This window comes from Hesperophylax consimilis, unplaced genomic scaffold (assembly GCF_061612785.1).
Source record: "Hesperophylax consimilis isolate HC1 unplaced genomic scaffold, BYU_Hcon_1.0 scaffold_33, whole genome shotgun sequence".
In the NCBI taxonomy this organism is placed as follows: Eukaryota; Metazoa; Arthropoda; class Insecta; order Trichoptera; family Limnephilidae; genus Hesperophylax; species Hesperophylax consimilis.
Genome location: NW_028301263.1, coordinates 140,426 through 156,511, shown reverse-complemented (window position 1 = coordinate 156,511; position 16,086 = coordinate 140,426). Strand labels below are relative to the sequence as shown.

At 38.4% G+C, this 16,086-nt stretch overlaps 1 protein-coding gene across 1 annotated transcript; it reads right to left on the bottom strand.

The window, feature by feature from the left end:
• Window positions 1-5,279: 5,279 nt before the first annotated feature.
• LOC149409196 (uncharacterized) lies at window positions 5,280-7,503 on the bottom strand. The gene is made up of 2 exons (XM_089650061.1): window positions 7,149-7,503; window positions 5,280-6,353 (listed from the first exon to the last, which is right to left on the bottom strand). The coding sequence occupies exons 1-2, from the start codon at window positions 7,368-7,370 to the stop codon at window positions 5,415-5,417; spliced, it is 1,161 nt and encodes a 386-aa protein (XP_089506187.1). The 5' UTR covers window positions 7,371-7,503; the 3' UTR covers window positions 5,280-5,414.
• Between the last annotated feature and the right edge of the window lie 8,583 nt (window positions 7,504-16,086).

Here is a 16,086-nt window from a genome sequence, read left to right as displayed (position 1 = left end):
ACCATCGTATTGCGAGTCAAAAGCCGTACCAGAGGCAGTGGGTTATCGTAATATAGACACATTAAATTAATTTGGGTTTTCTGTTGTTTCAGAAATGGATATGGACAGATCGAGCGACGATATGACGAAGCGAGCGACGTCGACCACGAAGAGAGCGATGAGGATACATGCCACCAATACCTTATCATAATATTATCAACGTTTCACCTAACTCCCATAGACTTTAGTAGACAAGACCAGGTAGATAGTGAGGCAATGCGTTCGATTCTGCCGCCTGAAGGTTACTCTTTCGATTGGTCTAATGATATCTTACGGGATAAGGGAGACTTTCACAGGCACGCCAAGACCAACTTTTAATAGCGACGAAATGGGCAAACCTTTCTTAAAGTCTTTGATGCAGATTTCGTTGAACTGATCGCGAGAGAGACCAACAGGTATGCAGATCAATCAGACTTACAAACCTCAACTCGTACTAGACTATAACAAGGTAATGGGGGGGGGTTGACCGAAAAGATCAGCTTTTGTCAGGCTTCCCCATTGAACGACAGCGAAACCTGGTCTGGTACAAGAAGCTTTTCAGGAGACTACTAAGCGTTTCGGTGCAGAATGCGTATATATTGTACCGCTCAAAGCTCCGCAAGGAAAATAAACGCATTTTGTACCGAAACTTCAGGAGTGAGGTTGCGGATGAACTCCTTCTGCTGTTCTGTCGTAGTCAAATTGACACGACTGTGCGGACCATTGGCCTAATAGCTGAAGGAAAGACTCTGCGACCTATCCTGAAAGGCAACCACTTCGTGGTCCGTAGCGGGAAAAAGGTGAAATGTGCGTGGTGCAGCATAAATAACATTTTCAAAAGGACCCTTACAAAGTGTGATGTGGCATTATGCTATGATTGCATGAAGCCATATCACACTACAATATAGATTTGCTGAGGGTTTTTTTTTATTTAATTTTTTTCTTTTTTGGTTTTTTAGTTATGAAATTAAAATTTATAAATTTAATTAAATTTGTTTGAACATCAATTATGATGGCCTGGATGGTTGGACTTAATCATTTCTTTCCGCATACTCACGTCTCATGTTATGTTGTCCTCAAAGGTTCTATATGATGAGGTTCGGTGGACATTTAATATGTATATTTCAATTCTGATCATTGAAATATGCATGAACAAATGCACAGGTATTCTAATTTTTCCCTGTTTATTGTACACATTAAATAACTCGTTTTATTTTTATGTCTTAATTATATTTTGTCAATTTTTCTGTAAAGAGGCTTTTCCAGATCTAGTCACTAAACATAACTAAGCCAATTCAAGCAATGTTCAATTCTGAATGGTGGTCCCTCACCAGAGCGATACTCAGAATCTCACTCTATAGCGAGGCACAATGATATTATTATGTATTGATTTTCTTAAATTATGAATAAACCAATAAACTGAATATATTTTTATTATGACAAAGTGTGAAAACAATGTTTAAATCAATATACTGCTCTTTCATTGTAACCATACAACTGTAATATTGATTTAAAAGGATATAAGGGCTTAATAAATAAATCAATTATTGGTTCCATCAATTATTTTCCATCCCCCATTTTTTTCGATACCTTTGCGTTTAGATATAAAATTATCACTATGATTTTATTTGCCATTCTACGGTCATACAAAGGTTTGATATATACATATATACAAATTTATCATCATTTTACATATTCCGATTTAACCTATGTAGATTGACCTTAAGGTAGCTGTCAGAAGTGATTTTTCGTCAAATATTGGTGAATTTCATCAACTTTCAAAGTATCCCCCTGAAATATTGGCAATGTTTATATCTATGATATATATCTCACTTTAAGCCTTATTTCCTCGTTTTGCACGTAATATAAAAACATGGTTACAAATCTCCAGTTCTAATTTACAATTATTTAAAAAGTAGCACCATGATTTTGACATCGTGAAATAGGCTCTGTATAATTCATCAAATGAATAAAATAAAGCCAACACGGTGACTATGCTTATTAATACTTGTAGACAGTTAATGTATCTTCCTAACGTTATACCAGTTTTTGTGGTAAATTTATTATATAGCATAATACAGTGATTTCAATTTTGACGCGTCACGCACTCAAATTTTACAAAATTATTTTCTGACCAAACTTTTGAAGAGATCTTAACATGCAAAAAAATATTTTTCTTTTACATTCTTGCATCTGTGATTATCAAACAGGCCATAGAGAACATAAAAACGTAGAAAATATTCTATAAAGATTTTTAAAACTGCCACTGGCGGCAATTTCAAATCACAAAAACGCAAATTTCGCGCATTTATAAAGTTTAAGATTTTTTAATAATTTATCTATCAATTCTAAAAATATAGAATAATTATTAAAATATAGGTGAATTCATTGGCTGTATAGCACTACAATCAGTTTTATGTCTCCGTATTAAAATTCGGAGGTTTGATTTTTTTAATGTTGGCGGAAAATATTCAAAATCGTCGCCAAAAAACCGCGAGCAATCGGAGAAAAAAGTTTTTTGACGCGCGATCGTTCGAGTGGTTATGTAAGTTTATTAACCTGAATGAATTCAACATTTAATTTGTTTTAGCGATCTAAATGAGTCCAATGTTTAATTTGTTTTAGCGATCTAAATGAGTCCAATGATTAAATTGTTATTTTTAACTGTTACCGGCACAAAGCACTCTTTTCAGGGTGAAATGCCTAAAACCAAAAAAAAAAAGGTATAGAATGTTAAAATTAACAGAGAAACTTTTATTTAAACATATTAAAAATATGTTAAACCGTTAACACAAACTGTCCACATACAATTTTATTTGTAAATTGTTGAATTCTAGGAATTGGTTTATAAATAAAGTAGTATTTATTGATCTACCTTCAAAATTATCTTTGTAAGGAATTTACTGTGCAGGTAAATTATTTGAAATTACCTATGTTAATTCAAGGCCATCTGTTAAATAATAATTTATCTGATCTGACATATTTTTTCATTTAATAAAGAATTTAACCTTTGATAGAGATAAGCATTTTAAAGTTTGCAATTTAAATTTGATTCAATCTCTGAATATAAAACATTATGCTACGAAAGCTTTCTTCCAAGAAGAGAGAAGGCCAAATGAATTATGAAGCTATTGTTATGTACCAATGCAACCCATGCTATCATTTGTTATCATTGTTATCAATATTCTTGTGCATGCGTAGTTATAACAACAATCAGTTGGACCCTATTAATAATAAGTAAATATTTGTAACAACTAGTTAGTTGGAACCTAGCAATCAATAAGTACATATAGATTGCAATAAACCTAATTGGACCCTATTAATCAATAAGTACATAGTTATAAGAACAATATTGTTAGTTCTAATATTAGATAATTATTTATTATATAAGAGAAATATAGAGAAGAAGCACCAGAGTGAACATTGTAGCCGGACCAGACAGTATCGCTGTCCGTGCATTCCTGTAACGTAATACCGATAAATAAACTATATACAGAATTTATACCGAGTACTGAATTAACATTGACAATCACCTACCGGACCCTAACATTAAAGTGGTGTCAGAAGCGGGATCCTCGAAAAAATATTTCCTGAAAGATTGAGGAACTCTAACAGGGTTTAACGGTACAATTGGTGAAATTGTTAATTCACAAGGAAGCGAATTGAGACAAGGGACTTCTACGGCACATTAAACCGACAGGAACGTCAAATTAAAGAAGAACACATAAAATCTCCGTCTTCTGCTGAAGCTGCTGGAAAATCTCCGTCTTCTGCTGAAGCTGCTGGAAAATCTCCGTCTTCTGCTGAAGCTGCTGGAAAATCTCCGTCTTCTGCTGAAGCTGTTGGAAAATCTCCGTCTTCTGCTGAAGCTGCTGGAAAATCTCCGTCTTCTGCTGAAGCTGTTGGAAAATCTCCGTCTTCTGCTGAAGCTGCTGGAAAATCTCCGTCTTCTTCTGAAGCTGCCGGAAAATCTCCGTCTTCTGCTTGAGCTGCCGAAGTGCTGGATGCTGGAAGCTGATTACTTCATAATAAAATAGTTTTACCTACCAATAAAACTTATATTATGTACCTAACCTCATTTAAAACCTTTATTGAGAGAAGCATTCTCAAATTCCCTTTCGCGTGGCACTTTCCCGCTCTTTTTCAGCACCTTGTGTTGGACAAGTGGTCACCAGATGCTACACAAAAGTAAAGCGTCCCCTATGCGACTTTTGTTTACGGCATTCTTTCTCATTAGTTCTCACCAGGCAGTGATTGCCTAGGTTTTAAATGAGGTTAGGTACATAATATAAGTTTTATTGGTAGGTAAAACTATTTTATTATGTAGCCTGAACCGTCATTTAAAACCTTTATTGAGATCTGTTTGTTATCGACTGGTGACCACTAACGCTAATGTGATACTATTATAATAGTCAAAAAACTGGAAAACCTACTCACGTGTTACAGTGGGTGGAATAGGGAGGCTACAGACAATGCCCTATTTACCTCTAGGGGAGTGTTAACTTCCCTTCTGTAGAATTTGGCAAAGGTGTCCCGGCTCCTCCAGTTCCCTCGAGCCAGGATGTCATCCAATCTAAAATTATCCAGCCAGTTAAGTGACGCCACTGCTGCCCGTACACTTCCCGGGGCAGCTGTGATCTTAGCTTCTTCTAGAATTGTTTTGACCCAACGGGCGATGACTGTTCTTGAAGCTGCCTTAACTGCTCCCGATGTAGTGATGAAGAGTTCTGTTAAATTCTGCTTTGTTTCCCTCCGTTCTTTGGAGGTTTCAATCAGTTTCTTAATCCAGTATGCTGGGTCTATATTTGGCTGATTTCCGTTTCTCAACCTCCAACCTGACTGTTGGTATGTAGCAGAGTCAGTTTTGGATCCGAAAACTGGCCATAACGAGACCCCTTCCTCATTTATGAATAGTTTGTCTGGCGAACACTGTAACAAGGTCAGGTCATGCACTCTTCGTCCCGAAGCTAACAAAAGTAAAGTCGCTGCCCTTCTCGAGACTTCAAAGAGACTCAACTTTTTGGGTGGGTTAGCTTCTAACCAGGTCAACACCATTCTGGGATCCCAGATAGGAGGCTTAGACAGTTTAGGATGCTTTAATGCTGCGGCTTTGAGAACTTGTCTGACTAGAGGGTGTGAGCTTAGGTTTCCTTCTTCCGGGCTACTGAAAGTTGTTACTACCGATTTATGGAGTCGAATTGTGCTGGGAGAAAAATTGTCTTCTAAACTAAGATCTGTTAAAAATCTTGCCAGGTTACTTCCTGTAGGGACATTCGGGTTTACCCCGTGATTTAATGCCCACTTTTGCCACCTAAGCCATGCCGGTTTATATGTTTTAAGTGTGGATTCTCTCCAACCTGACTTTAAAAATTCTTTCTGTTTGTCCGACCAATCTGTTAATGACTGACTCCACCCCGGCACTTCCACACCTCCAAAATAAAATCCTCTACTTGTGGAGGGGGTTTCAAGGTTCTGGTGTCTATCAGCACTTCTGTCAGGTTCATTATGGTGAAAGGAGGGCTCGTCGCTCGACTTTTCAAGTCTGGTCTCCAGAATACTTTCTTCCATCTCGGGGCTACAATCAGGTATAGGCCCTTGGCCCGGTTGAGGTGTGCGAGAACTCTCGGCATGAGGCACGGAGGGGGGAACACCCAAGCTAGAGGAAAATCCCACTCTCGAGTCCAAGCGTTGACAAAACTTGCCTCTTTGTCGAATACATTTAGGGACACATAATCTTCTACAACGTGAGCTGTCTCCGATGCAAACAGGTCTATAGTTGGTCTCCCCCATTTTGCAAAAATCAATTTTGTTGCTGCTGGTAAAAGATGCCACTCCGGAGGTTCGCGTTTTCTGGAGAGTTGATCTGCCACCTCGTTGAACCTTCCTGGTAGGTAGTGAGCAGACAGTGAAATGCGATACGTGTCTGTCATCTGAAGGACTTGACGAGTCGCTTCGAGCAATGTCTTGGATCGTGTGCCGCCTTCGTTGCGAAGGTACGCAACCACCGATTTGTTGTCTGACTGGATCAGGAGACCCGAGTCTGACAGCTCTGGCCCGTGAGGAGTAAGTGCTGCCAGCACGGCGAGCATTTCCTTGACATTGCTGTGGAGAGGTTGCTGTGTTTGGGACCAAGCTCCACTCAATCTGAGGTCGTCTAGCTGCGCACCCCATCCCCAGTCCGAGGCGTCGGTCGTGAGGGTATGACGAATCACTGCTTGATGCATTGGTGACCACGTCTGCAGGGACCTGCTCCACCATCTCAGCTCCTCTATCGCTGTTCGAGGAATGGGATGGAGTCGTCTCGGTTTGAATGCAGGCAGCTTGCGACTGGCACACTGTAACATGCGAAGGTTAAGCCTGCCTCTATGAATGGCGAAACTAGCAAAATTGAGGGTACCCAAGAGGCTCTGGGCCTGCTCAAGTGACCACCTTCCTAGATTAATGTATTGTTTCAGTAAATTTGTTATTTTCGCTATTTTAGTTTGCGGGAGGCCTTTTAAGCCGTCCCTTGAATTCCATGAAATTCCCAAATATTCAATTTTCTGAACTGGACACAGAGTGGATTTACTGAATTGTATTATCCACCCAAGAGTTTGTAACATTGAAATAGTTTCGAATGTATGCATTTTCAATATATTTTCATTTTGATGTACTATCAAAAAATCATCTAGGTAAACAATTATTCTGAGACCTTTGTCTCTTAATTTTTGCGCTATCCAATTGGTAAGTGAAGCAAAAACCTTTGGAGCTGAGGCTAGTCCAAAAGGCAAACATGTCATTTGAAGCAGTTCTCCATTAAAAATCAGTCTCAAAAAACGGCGATGATTCTCATGAATTGGAAGGTGAAAGTAGGCTTGAGAAAGGTCCACTTTAACCATCCAGTCGCCTGGTTGAATAAATGTTGCAACCTTATTAACATTAATAAGTCTGAATTTGCTAATAGCTAAGAAATTGTTCAAACGACGAAGGTTGAAGACCGGCCTAAATGACCCGTCTTGCTTCGGTATGAGAAACATCCGTGACAGAAAGGAAGGCGATATTGAAGCTGATTCCAATATCTTTTCCTTTTTCATTTTGTCTATTTGTCGTGTCATTTCGTCTGTGATTTGGGTTTTATAAGTTGAGCTTACCGTGTCTGCCACTATACTTAGAGGGGGTTTCTGCCGAAAGGGTAGCTTGTACCCTCGCAACATGGTTAGCAGTGCTGGTGGTGCTTCTAATTCTTCCCATTTGCTTATGAAGTGCTGCAATTGCCCCCCCTGAAACGCCTTCTCCGGATAGTCATAGCCTATCCTTGTTGCCAAAATTCCTTCTTGGTTTGGCTGGTCCCCTCTTGTCCGCACCTCTTGCATCTTGATTAGATCGCCCTCCGCGGGGGGCTTTGTTGTCTCGGAAGGGCTTGTTGTCCCGAAACGTCCTGCTTTCCCGAAAGGGCCTGCTCTCACGAAAAGGCTTCCTCACTGGCACTTTCTTGGGCATCTGCGAGCTGGTTGATGGCTGAGGGTCGAAGCTTGAATGTGGGAAGCATTTATCCAGTCCTCCCATCCGCTGAATCTGGGATTCTAGCTTCATTGGTTCAAAAAGATAACCCGCTGCTGGAGGAATATTTTTGACTGCCTCCCGTACGTAGCGGCTCTTTATCTCGTTAAGGATTGCGTCCCTACGATGCTGGATCGCATTTGCTCTCCTTCCACAGACCATCTGCAGGACATCTTTGGTCACTGTCTGATATTGCGTATCCGGGGCAAATAGCGACTCCACTTTCTTGAAGAGGGAACCTGCTGACAATTCCTTGCCTTCCTCTGCACTCCAGTTTACCAGTTCCTGAAGAGATTTCTTGAGGCACTCATTTTGCTGCAACAGGGCATGGCTTAGTGACCCGCAAAATTTGTCAAGTGACCCCGCGTATTGCTCTGCCTTATTCAAATGCAGAAACTCTCCATTAACCTCCAACTGGTTGAACATGGGGTTGGCCAGGTATTTTCTTACGACCTCCCCATACCTTACTTCGTTCCATTCAGGCGAACCGAAGTGTTGTAAATCTTCGATTTTCTTTACGCGGTTTGCGTCCGCCTTAGGAACTGTAGGTTCCTTACACGTGGTTTCCGCCATCGATAGGTTTAATTCCTTGAATTCATGATTAGGATTTACTAATCCCATCCCTAGCGAAGATGGTGAATTTCTCTCCACGTGTATCTCTTGATCTTCCGATGATGCGTCCTCGTCGGAATCCAAGTTTCTCCTATCTTCGTATGTTTTAGCCGCCATGAAGTCCTGAATAAACGAGCTAATGTGCTCCACTTGAGCCGTGAGTTTATCAATGCGATGTTTTTTCGTAGATTTGGTCGATTTCGGCAACTTTCGTTTCGGCTCATTTTGTTTTGGCAAAATGATCTTGTTAACTTCTTCTACCGTCATCTCTACCGAATCGGATGATGACATCTCGGAGCCACTCATTGTTAAATTGGACAAGAAACCAAAACACAAAACACAAGGTACACAAAACACAATGTAAATAAACAAACAACACAAAATGGCCGACGAACTTTTCCGTCGTGTTCACCACGTGTTTTATCTTTTTAAACAGTTAAAAATTATTTCTGTTTTAAAAATACTTCGAACAGCCTCGCTGTTATAATATAATGTATTATCTTGAAATAATTATACACTTAAAATAATTATATACGGGAAAAATCGTTATAAATTCGGAGCTACTTCGCAACGACAACGCCAGCGACGGAATTTAAAACGCTAATTGAGAAAGAATGCCGTAAACAAAAGTCGCATAGGGGACGCTTTACTTTTGTGTAGCATCTGGTGACCACTTGTCCAACACAAGGTGCTGAAAAAGAGCGGGAAAGTGCCACGCGAAAGGGAATTTGAGAATGCTTCTCTCAATAAAGGTTTTAAATGACGGTTCAGGCTACATAATGTCATTTTTTATGTAAGTTCCTTAACCTTTTGAACGCGTTAATTTGCTCCGTTTTATCTATACCCGTACGCGGTACATATTTTCAAATACCTATGCACGCAATTAAATGTCAAATTATAGCATTCTGGCATTATTTATTGGACTATATAGACAGAACAGATTATTCTCCACAATATGAAAACAAATCCTCGTGTTTCAACACTCTTAGATGTTTATAAAAACAAAAACATAAAATTTCATACAAAGACGTACCGTATCTTTTGAATGTGGTCCCGCCATTCACTCGCCGTGTGTGTACTTAGGCCACTGCGTTGATAGACATAAGTGGGACACCATGATCACTTAACATTTTTAGTTCTGAAAACTTTTTCTCAAACTCTTTTCTAAACTCAACACTTAAAAATAACACATAAATTTTATATCACTTAATAAATATTGTTTTTTAAGCACTTTAGAGGAATCTCTGTCTGTCACATTTTTTTGGAACTATGGTAAACTTTAAAACAGGGTTCGATACATAAAGACACACCACATTCTTTACATACGTATCTCGTTAACTGCATTTTTTTATTTTTCAATCGGCATACACGACATCGTCTACGCGGTTTTTTTATTTTGCCAGTTGATGGAATCAATTCGGCCATATGCTTAGCGGCATATTTAGGCAAAACCCGAAACGGGTTGAGGTGGGCTGATGTATTAGGCTCTGGTATTTGAGAAATCTCTGGTTTATATTTCTCAACTAGTTGCATAATAACCGCCAATTGAAAATCTGCTAGAGATTTTTTTATACCTGTCACTTGGGTGTACAAAATAAATGAATTCAATAAATATAGGTCAAGTATGTGAAAAAATACTTTTTTATACCATTTTATGGTCTTCCTCATACAGGATAAACTGCTCAGCATCATGTCGCTTTTGTCAACAGCTCCCATAGATTTATTGTAATCAATGACACAGGCAGGCTTGCGAATGGGTTGTTTAGTTTGGTGATTTATTTTACTGGTTTCCTTAAATGAGTTATCGTGCAAGGTAGTTAGCATATGTACATCCCTTTTATCACACCATTTTAATGCTAAAAGGGGACCGCGGCTTTTTGACTCAAATTCGCCTTTTTTCAGTTTAATAAATTTTGGCATTTCCTTCCGGTTCTTTTTTACCGTCCCACAGGCATTTGTTTTTTTCGAATGCAAAAAATTGAATAAATTTGGACTTGAGTACCAATTGTCACACCATAAATTGTGCCCTTTGCCAAAATAATCAGTTAGGAGTGTAGTAACAACAGCGCCGGTTATTCCCAAGTTTTGTTCATCTGTAATTTCCGTGCCTTCTCCGCAGTAAATTATGAAATCTAGAATGTATCCAGTTTTCACATCACACAAAACAAACATTTTGATTCCAAAGCGATGTCGTTTTGATGGAATATTGTTAAAAATTGGGGATGATCCTTTTTGAATAAAAACTGGTTTTCTTGACACCACTTTACATTTATTTCAAACTATTGAAAACAGGTACAATATTTATAAAGAAACTGTGCGAATAATACTGCTACGATCGCTCTGACTTATGAGCTTGTTTATTATCGAGTTATTGTTGAGAAAGTAACGAAAAAACACATAATGCGAGCCTTTTTAAAGACTTCAAAAAACCACCACATGTAAATAAAACATTTGTCATCGATGTCTAGCAGTAAAAATGAAACCTGCTATACCGACCAAATTGACACTATTTTCTAAGCAAGGACTCACACCATTTTGGTTAAACGTAGTAACTTCAAATTTCTAGACTACAGATGTCGGTAGCCTGCAAAATTGAACATATTGCCAGGGGGCGGGATTCAAAAATTGCACTAAATTTTTGAATGATAATCTATTTAAAAATAAACTATAAAACAAACAGAATAAACTAAAAATTCTTAATCTAAGTATACCACAAAAATACTAACAAAATAATTCAAAATAGCAGAAATTAACAAAATAAAACCCCCTTTTTTTTATGCCCTACTGGTAAACTTATAAATTTAACTGTATAAATGCTGTTGAATTACTCTATTAATAAACTAAAGATAACTAGAAAATTATTAATCCTATTAAATAACCAAAAAAAATTCAAAAATGACTAAATTACACACGTCTGCATACTAATTTTTACATATTTAAATAGTTCAATAACACAAATAATATAGTTCACACTGAACACAACACAATTATTGTTCCTTTTTTTTCTTCTTTCTTCTCAGGTCTTCTGCTTGATTCATCCAAGGTGGAGTCGAGAAGATAAGCATCATAGTGTAATGTACATAATCAATCCTTGGTAAGGTCCGGGACGTCAATTACAGGTTTAGTGTCTGAATCCAGGGGCATCAGACATATCTTTGTGATGGGCCTCACAAAGACTCCTTGAGGTGTTTTTAGTGTAACAACTCGTACTACTCCATCCGCTCCAGGGTGTGTATGCAGAATTCGGGCCATTTTCCATAAAGGTGGAGGTAAATGATCTTCCTTTAAAATCACCAGATCGTCTTTTTGCAGTGCCCGTTGAGTGCTGGTCTGCCATTTAGTTCTCTTTTGTAGTTCCATCAGGTAATCTTGCTTCCATCTAGACCAAAAAGATTGAATTAGCGAACTGATCCTCTGATATTGAGTTAGTCTGTTGTCCGGTATCGCCCGGACGTCTCTCTCAGGAATGATACAGGATTCAGTGCCTATAAGGAAATGGTTTGGGGTAAGAGGTTGGTAATCATGGATGTCGTCGGATAAGGAAGTTAATGGACGGGAGTTCAAACAGGCCTCAATCTGACAAATTAAGGTATATAAGAGTTCGAATGTTAATGAAGAATTGTTAGTGATTCTATATAAATGGAATTTTGCTGATTTTACTGCTGCTTCCCACAAACCTCCCTGATTAGGGGCTCGAGGGGTTATGAACTTCCACTCAATACCTCTGTTCACTAAATAATTTTGAATATTGTCGTTGTTTTCCCTCAAGCTGGTGTACAGCTCTTTGAGTCTGCTGCTAGCTCCTTTAAAATTACTAGCATTGTCGGAAAAGATCTTTTCAGGTTGTCCCCTACGGGATATAAACCTTTTTAAACTGTTCAAAAAAGCATTGCTAGATAAATCCGAAACTAATTCCAAGTGAACGGCCTTGGTTGAGAAGCAAATAAAGATACATAAATACGATTTTGCGAGGGAAGCCTTCCTCAGCGTCCCACTTTTAATTAGAATTGGTCCAGCGTAATCTATTCCGGTGATAGCGAAAGGACGACTCGGCGTAATTCTTTCGGGTGGCAAATTTCCCATGATTTGATGACCGGTTCGGGGACGACATCTAAAACATACAACACATTTATGTAATATCTTTTTAATAGTATTTTTACCAAAGATGGGCCAAAATTTTAATCGTATTTTAGCTAACAAAGCTTGAGGTCCTGCGTGTAGGTTTACATAATGGTAGTGACGTATTATCAATTCAGTTAGCTTATGTTTAGCCGGCAAGATAACTGGGTGTTTTTGTTGGTAAGATAAATGTGTAGCCAAATTCAACCTACCGCCTACATATATTAGACCATCATGTAAGAAGGGATTAAGAGATTTTAAATTACTTTTCTTGTTGACGATGCCATGGTTTTTTAATTCTTTCAATTCCTTTTGAAAGGCGTGTATTTGAGCTGATCTCAATAGACATTTCAAGCCTGATTCCAATTCAGCCACACTTAAATTGTCTGAAATTTTACCCTTAACACTTCTGCAGTTATTGACAAATCGCAATACATACGCAGTAACTCTTTTCAATTTAATAAATGATGAGAATTTTTCAAATATCTCCCATTCTTGAATATCTGTGGATAATAGAATATTTTTGCCTTTGAGTTCAGGAGGGTTTGAACACGAAATATTTGATATAGGCCAAGCGTTGACTCCCTCGGTCAACCAACTTGGTCCATTCCACCATATTGCAGAATTTATCAATTTATCTGTAGTGGTTCCTCTTGAAAGTATATCTGCTGCATTGTCGGCTGATGATACATGTCTCCATAGATCTGGATCACTAAGTTCTTGTATTTCGGCTACTCGGTTTGCAACGAAAGTAGCCCATCTCGTAGGTTGACCTTTCAGCCAGCACAACGTTATCATGGAGTCACACCAATAATGTGTGTCGATCTCCACTATATTTAACGCTTGTTTTACGTTTTTAATTAATTTAGCCAGTAACACAGCACTACAAAGCTCCAACTTGGGCAGGGAAATACACTTCAATGGCGCCACTCTTGATTTGGACGTTATTAAATGTGAATGCCGCTTACCGACATGGTCCACTGACACCATGTAAACGCAGGCTCCGTAAGCTTTCTCAGATGAGTCGCAAAAACCGTGTAGTTGTAGATATGTAGATTGCCTGCAAATAATTTTTCTTGGTATTTTCAACACATTTAGTTGAATTAATTCTTGAAGGTAGGACCTCCAGGGTGCTAATATTTCATTAGGCAATGGATCATCCCACGCTGCTTTAGACTGCCATAACTTCTGCATTATCAATTTGGCTACAATTATAATCGGTCCTAGAAGACCTAATGGATCGAAGGTTGATGCGATGCAAGATAATATCTGTCTTTTACTTTCGGTTCGACTCGATGGTTTCATTATTACATAAGAAAAATAATCAGATTCATTATTCCATATTAATCCTAATATTTTCTCAGTCTTTGGATTGTCAGTAATAATTTTTTCAGAATTGCCTGATTCGGCAATCTTAGCTTGGCCCGACTCGGCTGACAACTCCAAGACATTGGACCTCCATTTCCTCAAGGTCATCCCTGCAGACAAAAAGATGTTGATTAATTGCTCTTTTAACTCTCTACAGGATTCCATGTCATCTCCTCCGGTTAACAAGTCATCCATATAGAAGTCATTTTCTATGACCTGACTAGCTCTAGGAAAATTTATATTGTTATCCATACCAATTTGCCGTAGACTTCTAGTGGCTAAGAAAGAGGAAGGCCCCAGACCATATGTGACTGTCTTCAGACGGTAACGCTTGAGCACCTCCTGCGGCGACTCGCGCCACACTATCTTCTGCAGGTCACGGTCCGCTTCACACACATTAATCTGGCGGTACATCTTCTCGATGTCAGCCGTCAGTACTACTTGATGTTTCCTGAAATGCAATAGTTGGGTGTATAAGTCCTTTTGTATAACAGGTCCTGTCATCAAGGCGTCATTGAGAGAAATTCCATTTGAAGTTTTGGCGGAGCCGTCAAAAACGACCCTCACTTTAGTAGTAGTGCTTGATTCTTTTATTACAGCGTGATGAGGTAAAAAATAGGATTCACGATCCCCCTTTGACTGGTCACACACCTCCATATGACCTAATTCCTCATATTCACGCATGAATTGTATATATTGTGTCTTCAATTCGGGATTTGACACAAATTTTCCTTCTAAATTTTTAAATCTTTTTTCAGCAGTGAGCAATGAACTTCCCAGCTGATCAATGCATGCTCGACGCGGTAAACTTACTACGTATCTACCGTCGTCTTGTCTAGTATGAGTACTAGCAAAACTGGCTTCACAAGCCTTTTCTTCATGATTTAGAATCTTAGTGGGATTAATCTCCTCCAATTTCCAAAATTTTTCTATTTGGTGACTTATTTTATTTATAGATAAATTACAACAATCTGATACAGGCCTTTGCTTTGGGTACATGTGGATTGGTCCTGATATGATCCATCCCAGTTGCGTACGTTGAAGTGTTGGTCCCGATTCGAGTTTCAATCTATCGTTGGTTAGGATTTCCCAAAAGCTCTCCGCGCCCAACAGGATTTCGATGGGTGCCGCTATATTGAAGTTCGGGTCAGCTAGCTCCAATCCTCGTGGTAACTTGAAGTCTTTTTTCGCCATTGTCACTTGTGGTAAATTTGTTGTAATCTCCTGTAAAATCAGACATGATATTTCACTTTTATAATCAGTATGAAGCGAATTCATCTCCACTGAAATTCTCTTTTTTATGTGAGTGATGTTATTATGGATCCCAGAAACGGGTTTGTTTATCAATTCACATGGTAAATTTAATTTATTAGCAAATTCTGCTCTCATAAAATTTGACTGGGCCCCTGAATCAATCAGAATGCGGGCTTTAAAAATTTTATTGTTACTACCCACAACTCCTATGTTGGCAGTTGACAATAATATTATTTTTTCTGCTTTATCCGATGCAGAAAAATTCGATACTGAAACCTCGTTATCAGCATCCATATTGGAGGCCTCCCGCAGAGGTACCTCATTGTGTAGTAAGGTGTTGTGATTATCTTTGCCACAACGCCTGCAAGAAAAGGTTGCCTTGCAACTCTGTGCCTGGTGACCCACCTTTAAACATTTAAAACAAGCTTGGATTGATTTCGTAGCATCAATCCTCTCATGTAATTTTAATTTCAGAAATTTTTTACAATAATAAATATGGTGACCTTTCTCGTTACAATAAATGCAGTTGTTAGCCTTTACCGCTAAAAATACTGATGAATCTTTTTTGCAATTATTGTTGCCTAGTTGTGTTTTATGTAAGCTAGAAAATTTTTTCTCAGAAGCGTTCATCAGTTCCAATACTTGGGCTCTAGCAGATAAACATTTTAAGAATTCCTTTAACGTTGGTAATTCGTCTTGTAATATATATTGTTCCCAATTTTTTCGGGTAGCTGTGTCTAATTTATTTGATATTATATAAATAACCAATGGATCCCATTGATCTACCTTGACCCCGATATTTTGTAATGCCTTTAAACTAACGTTTGTTTCATCAATTAGATACCTCAATGCTACAGGCTCTTCTTGTTTCATGTCTTTTAATGAAAATAGAGCTTGGATGTGTTTATGAACGGTAGTTCTTAAATTTGCATAACGTTCATTTAATAATTCCCAAGCGGAAATGTAATTTAATTCAGAAATTTCTAGATTAGCAATTATCTTTAATGCGTTTCCCTTTAAAGTTGATTGCAAATAAAAGAATTTTTGTACGTTGCTTAAATTACTATTGCTATGGACTAAAGTCTTGAAGGTTTCGACGAAATTAACCCAATTTTTCTGATCGCCATGAAATTCCCGTAATTGGAGGTTGGGTAGTTTAATTTCCACCTTACTTTG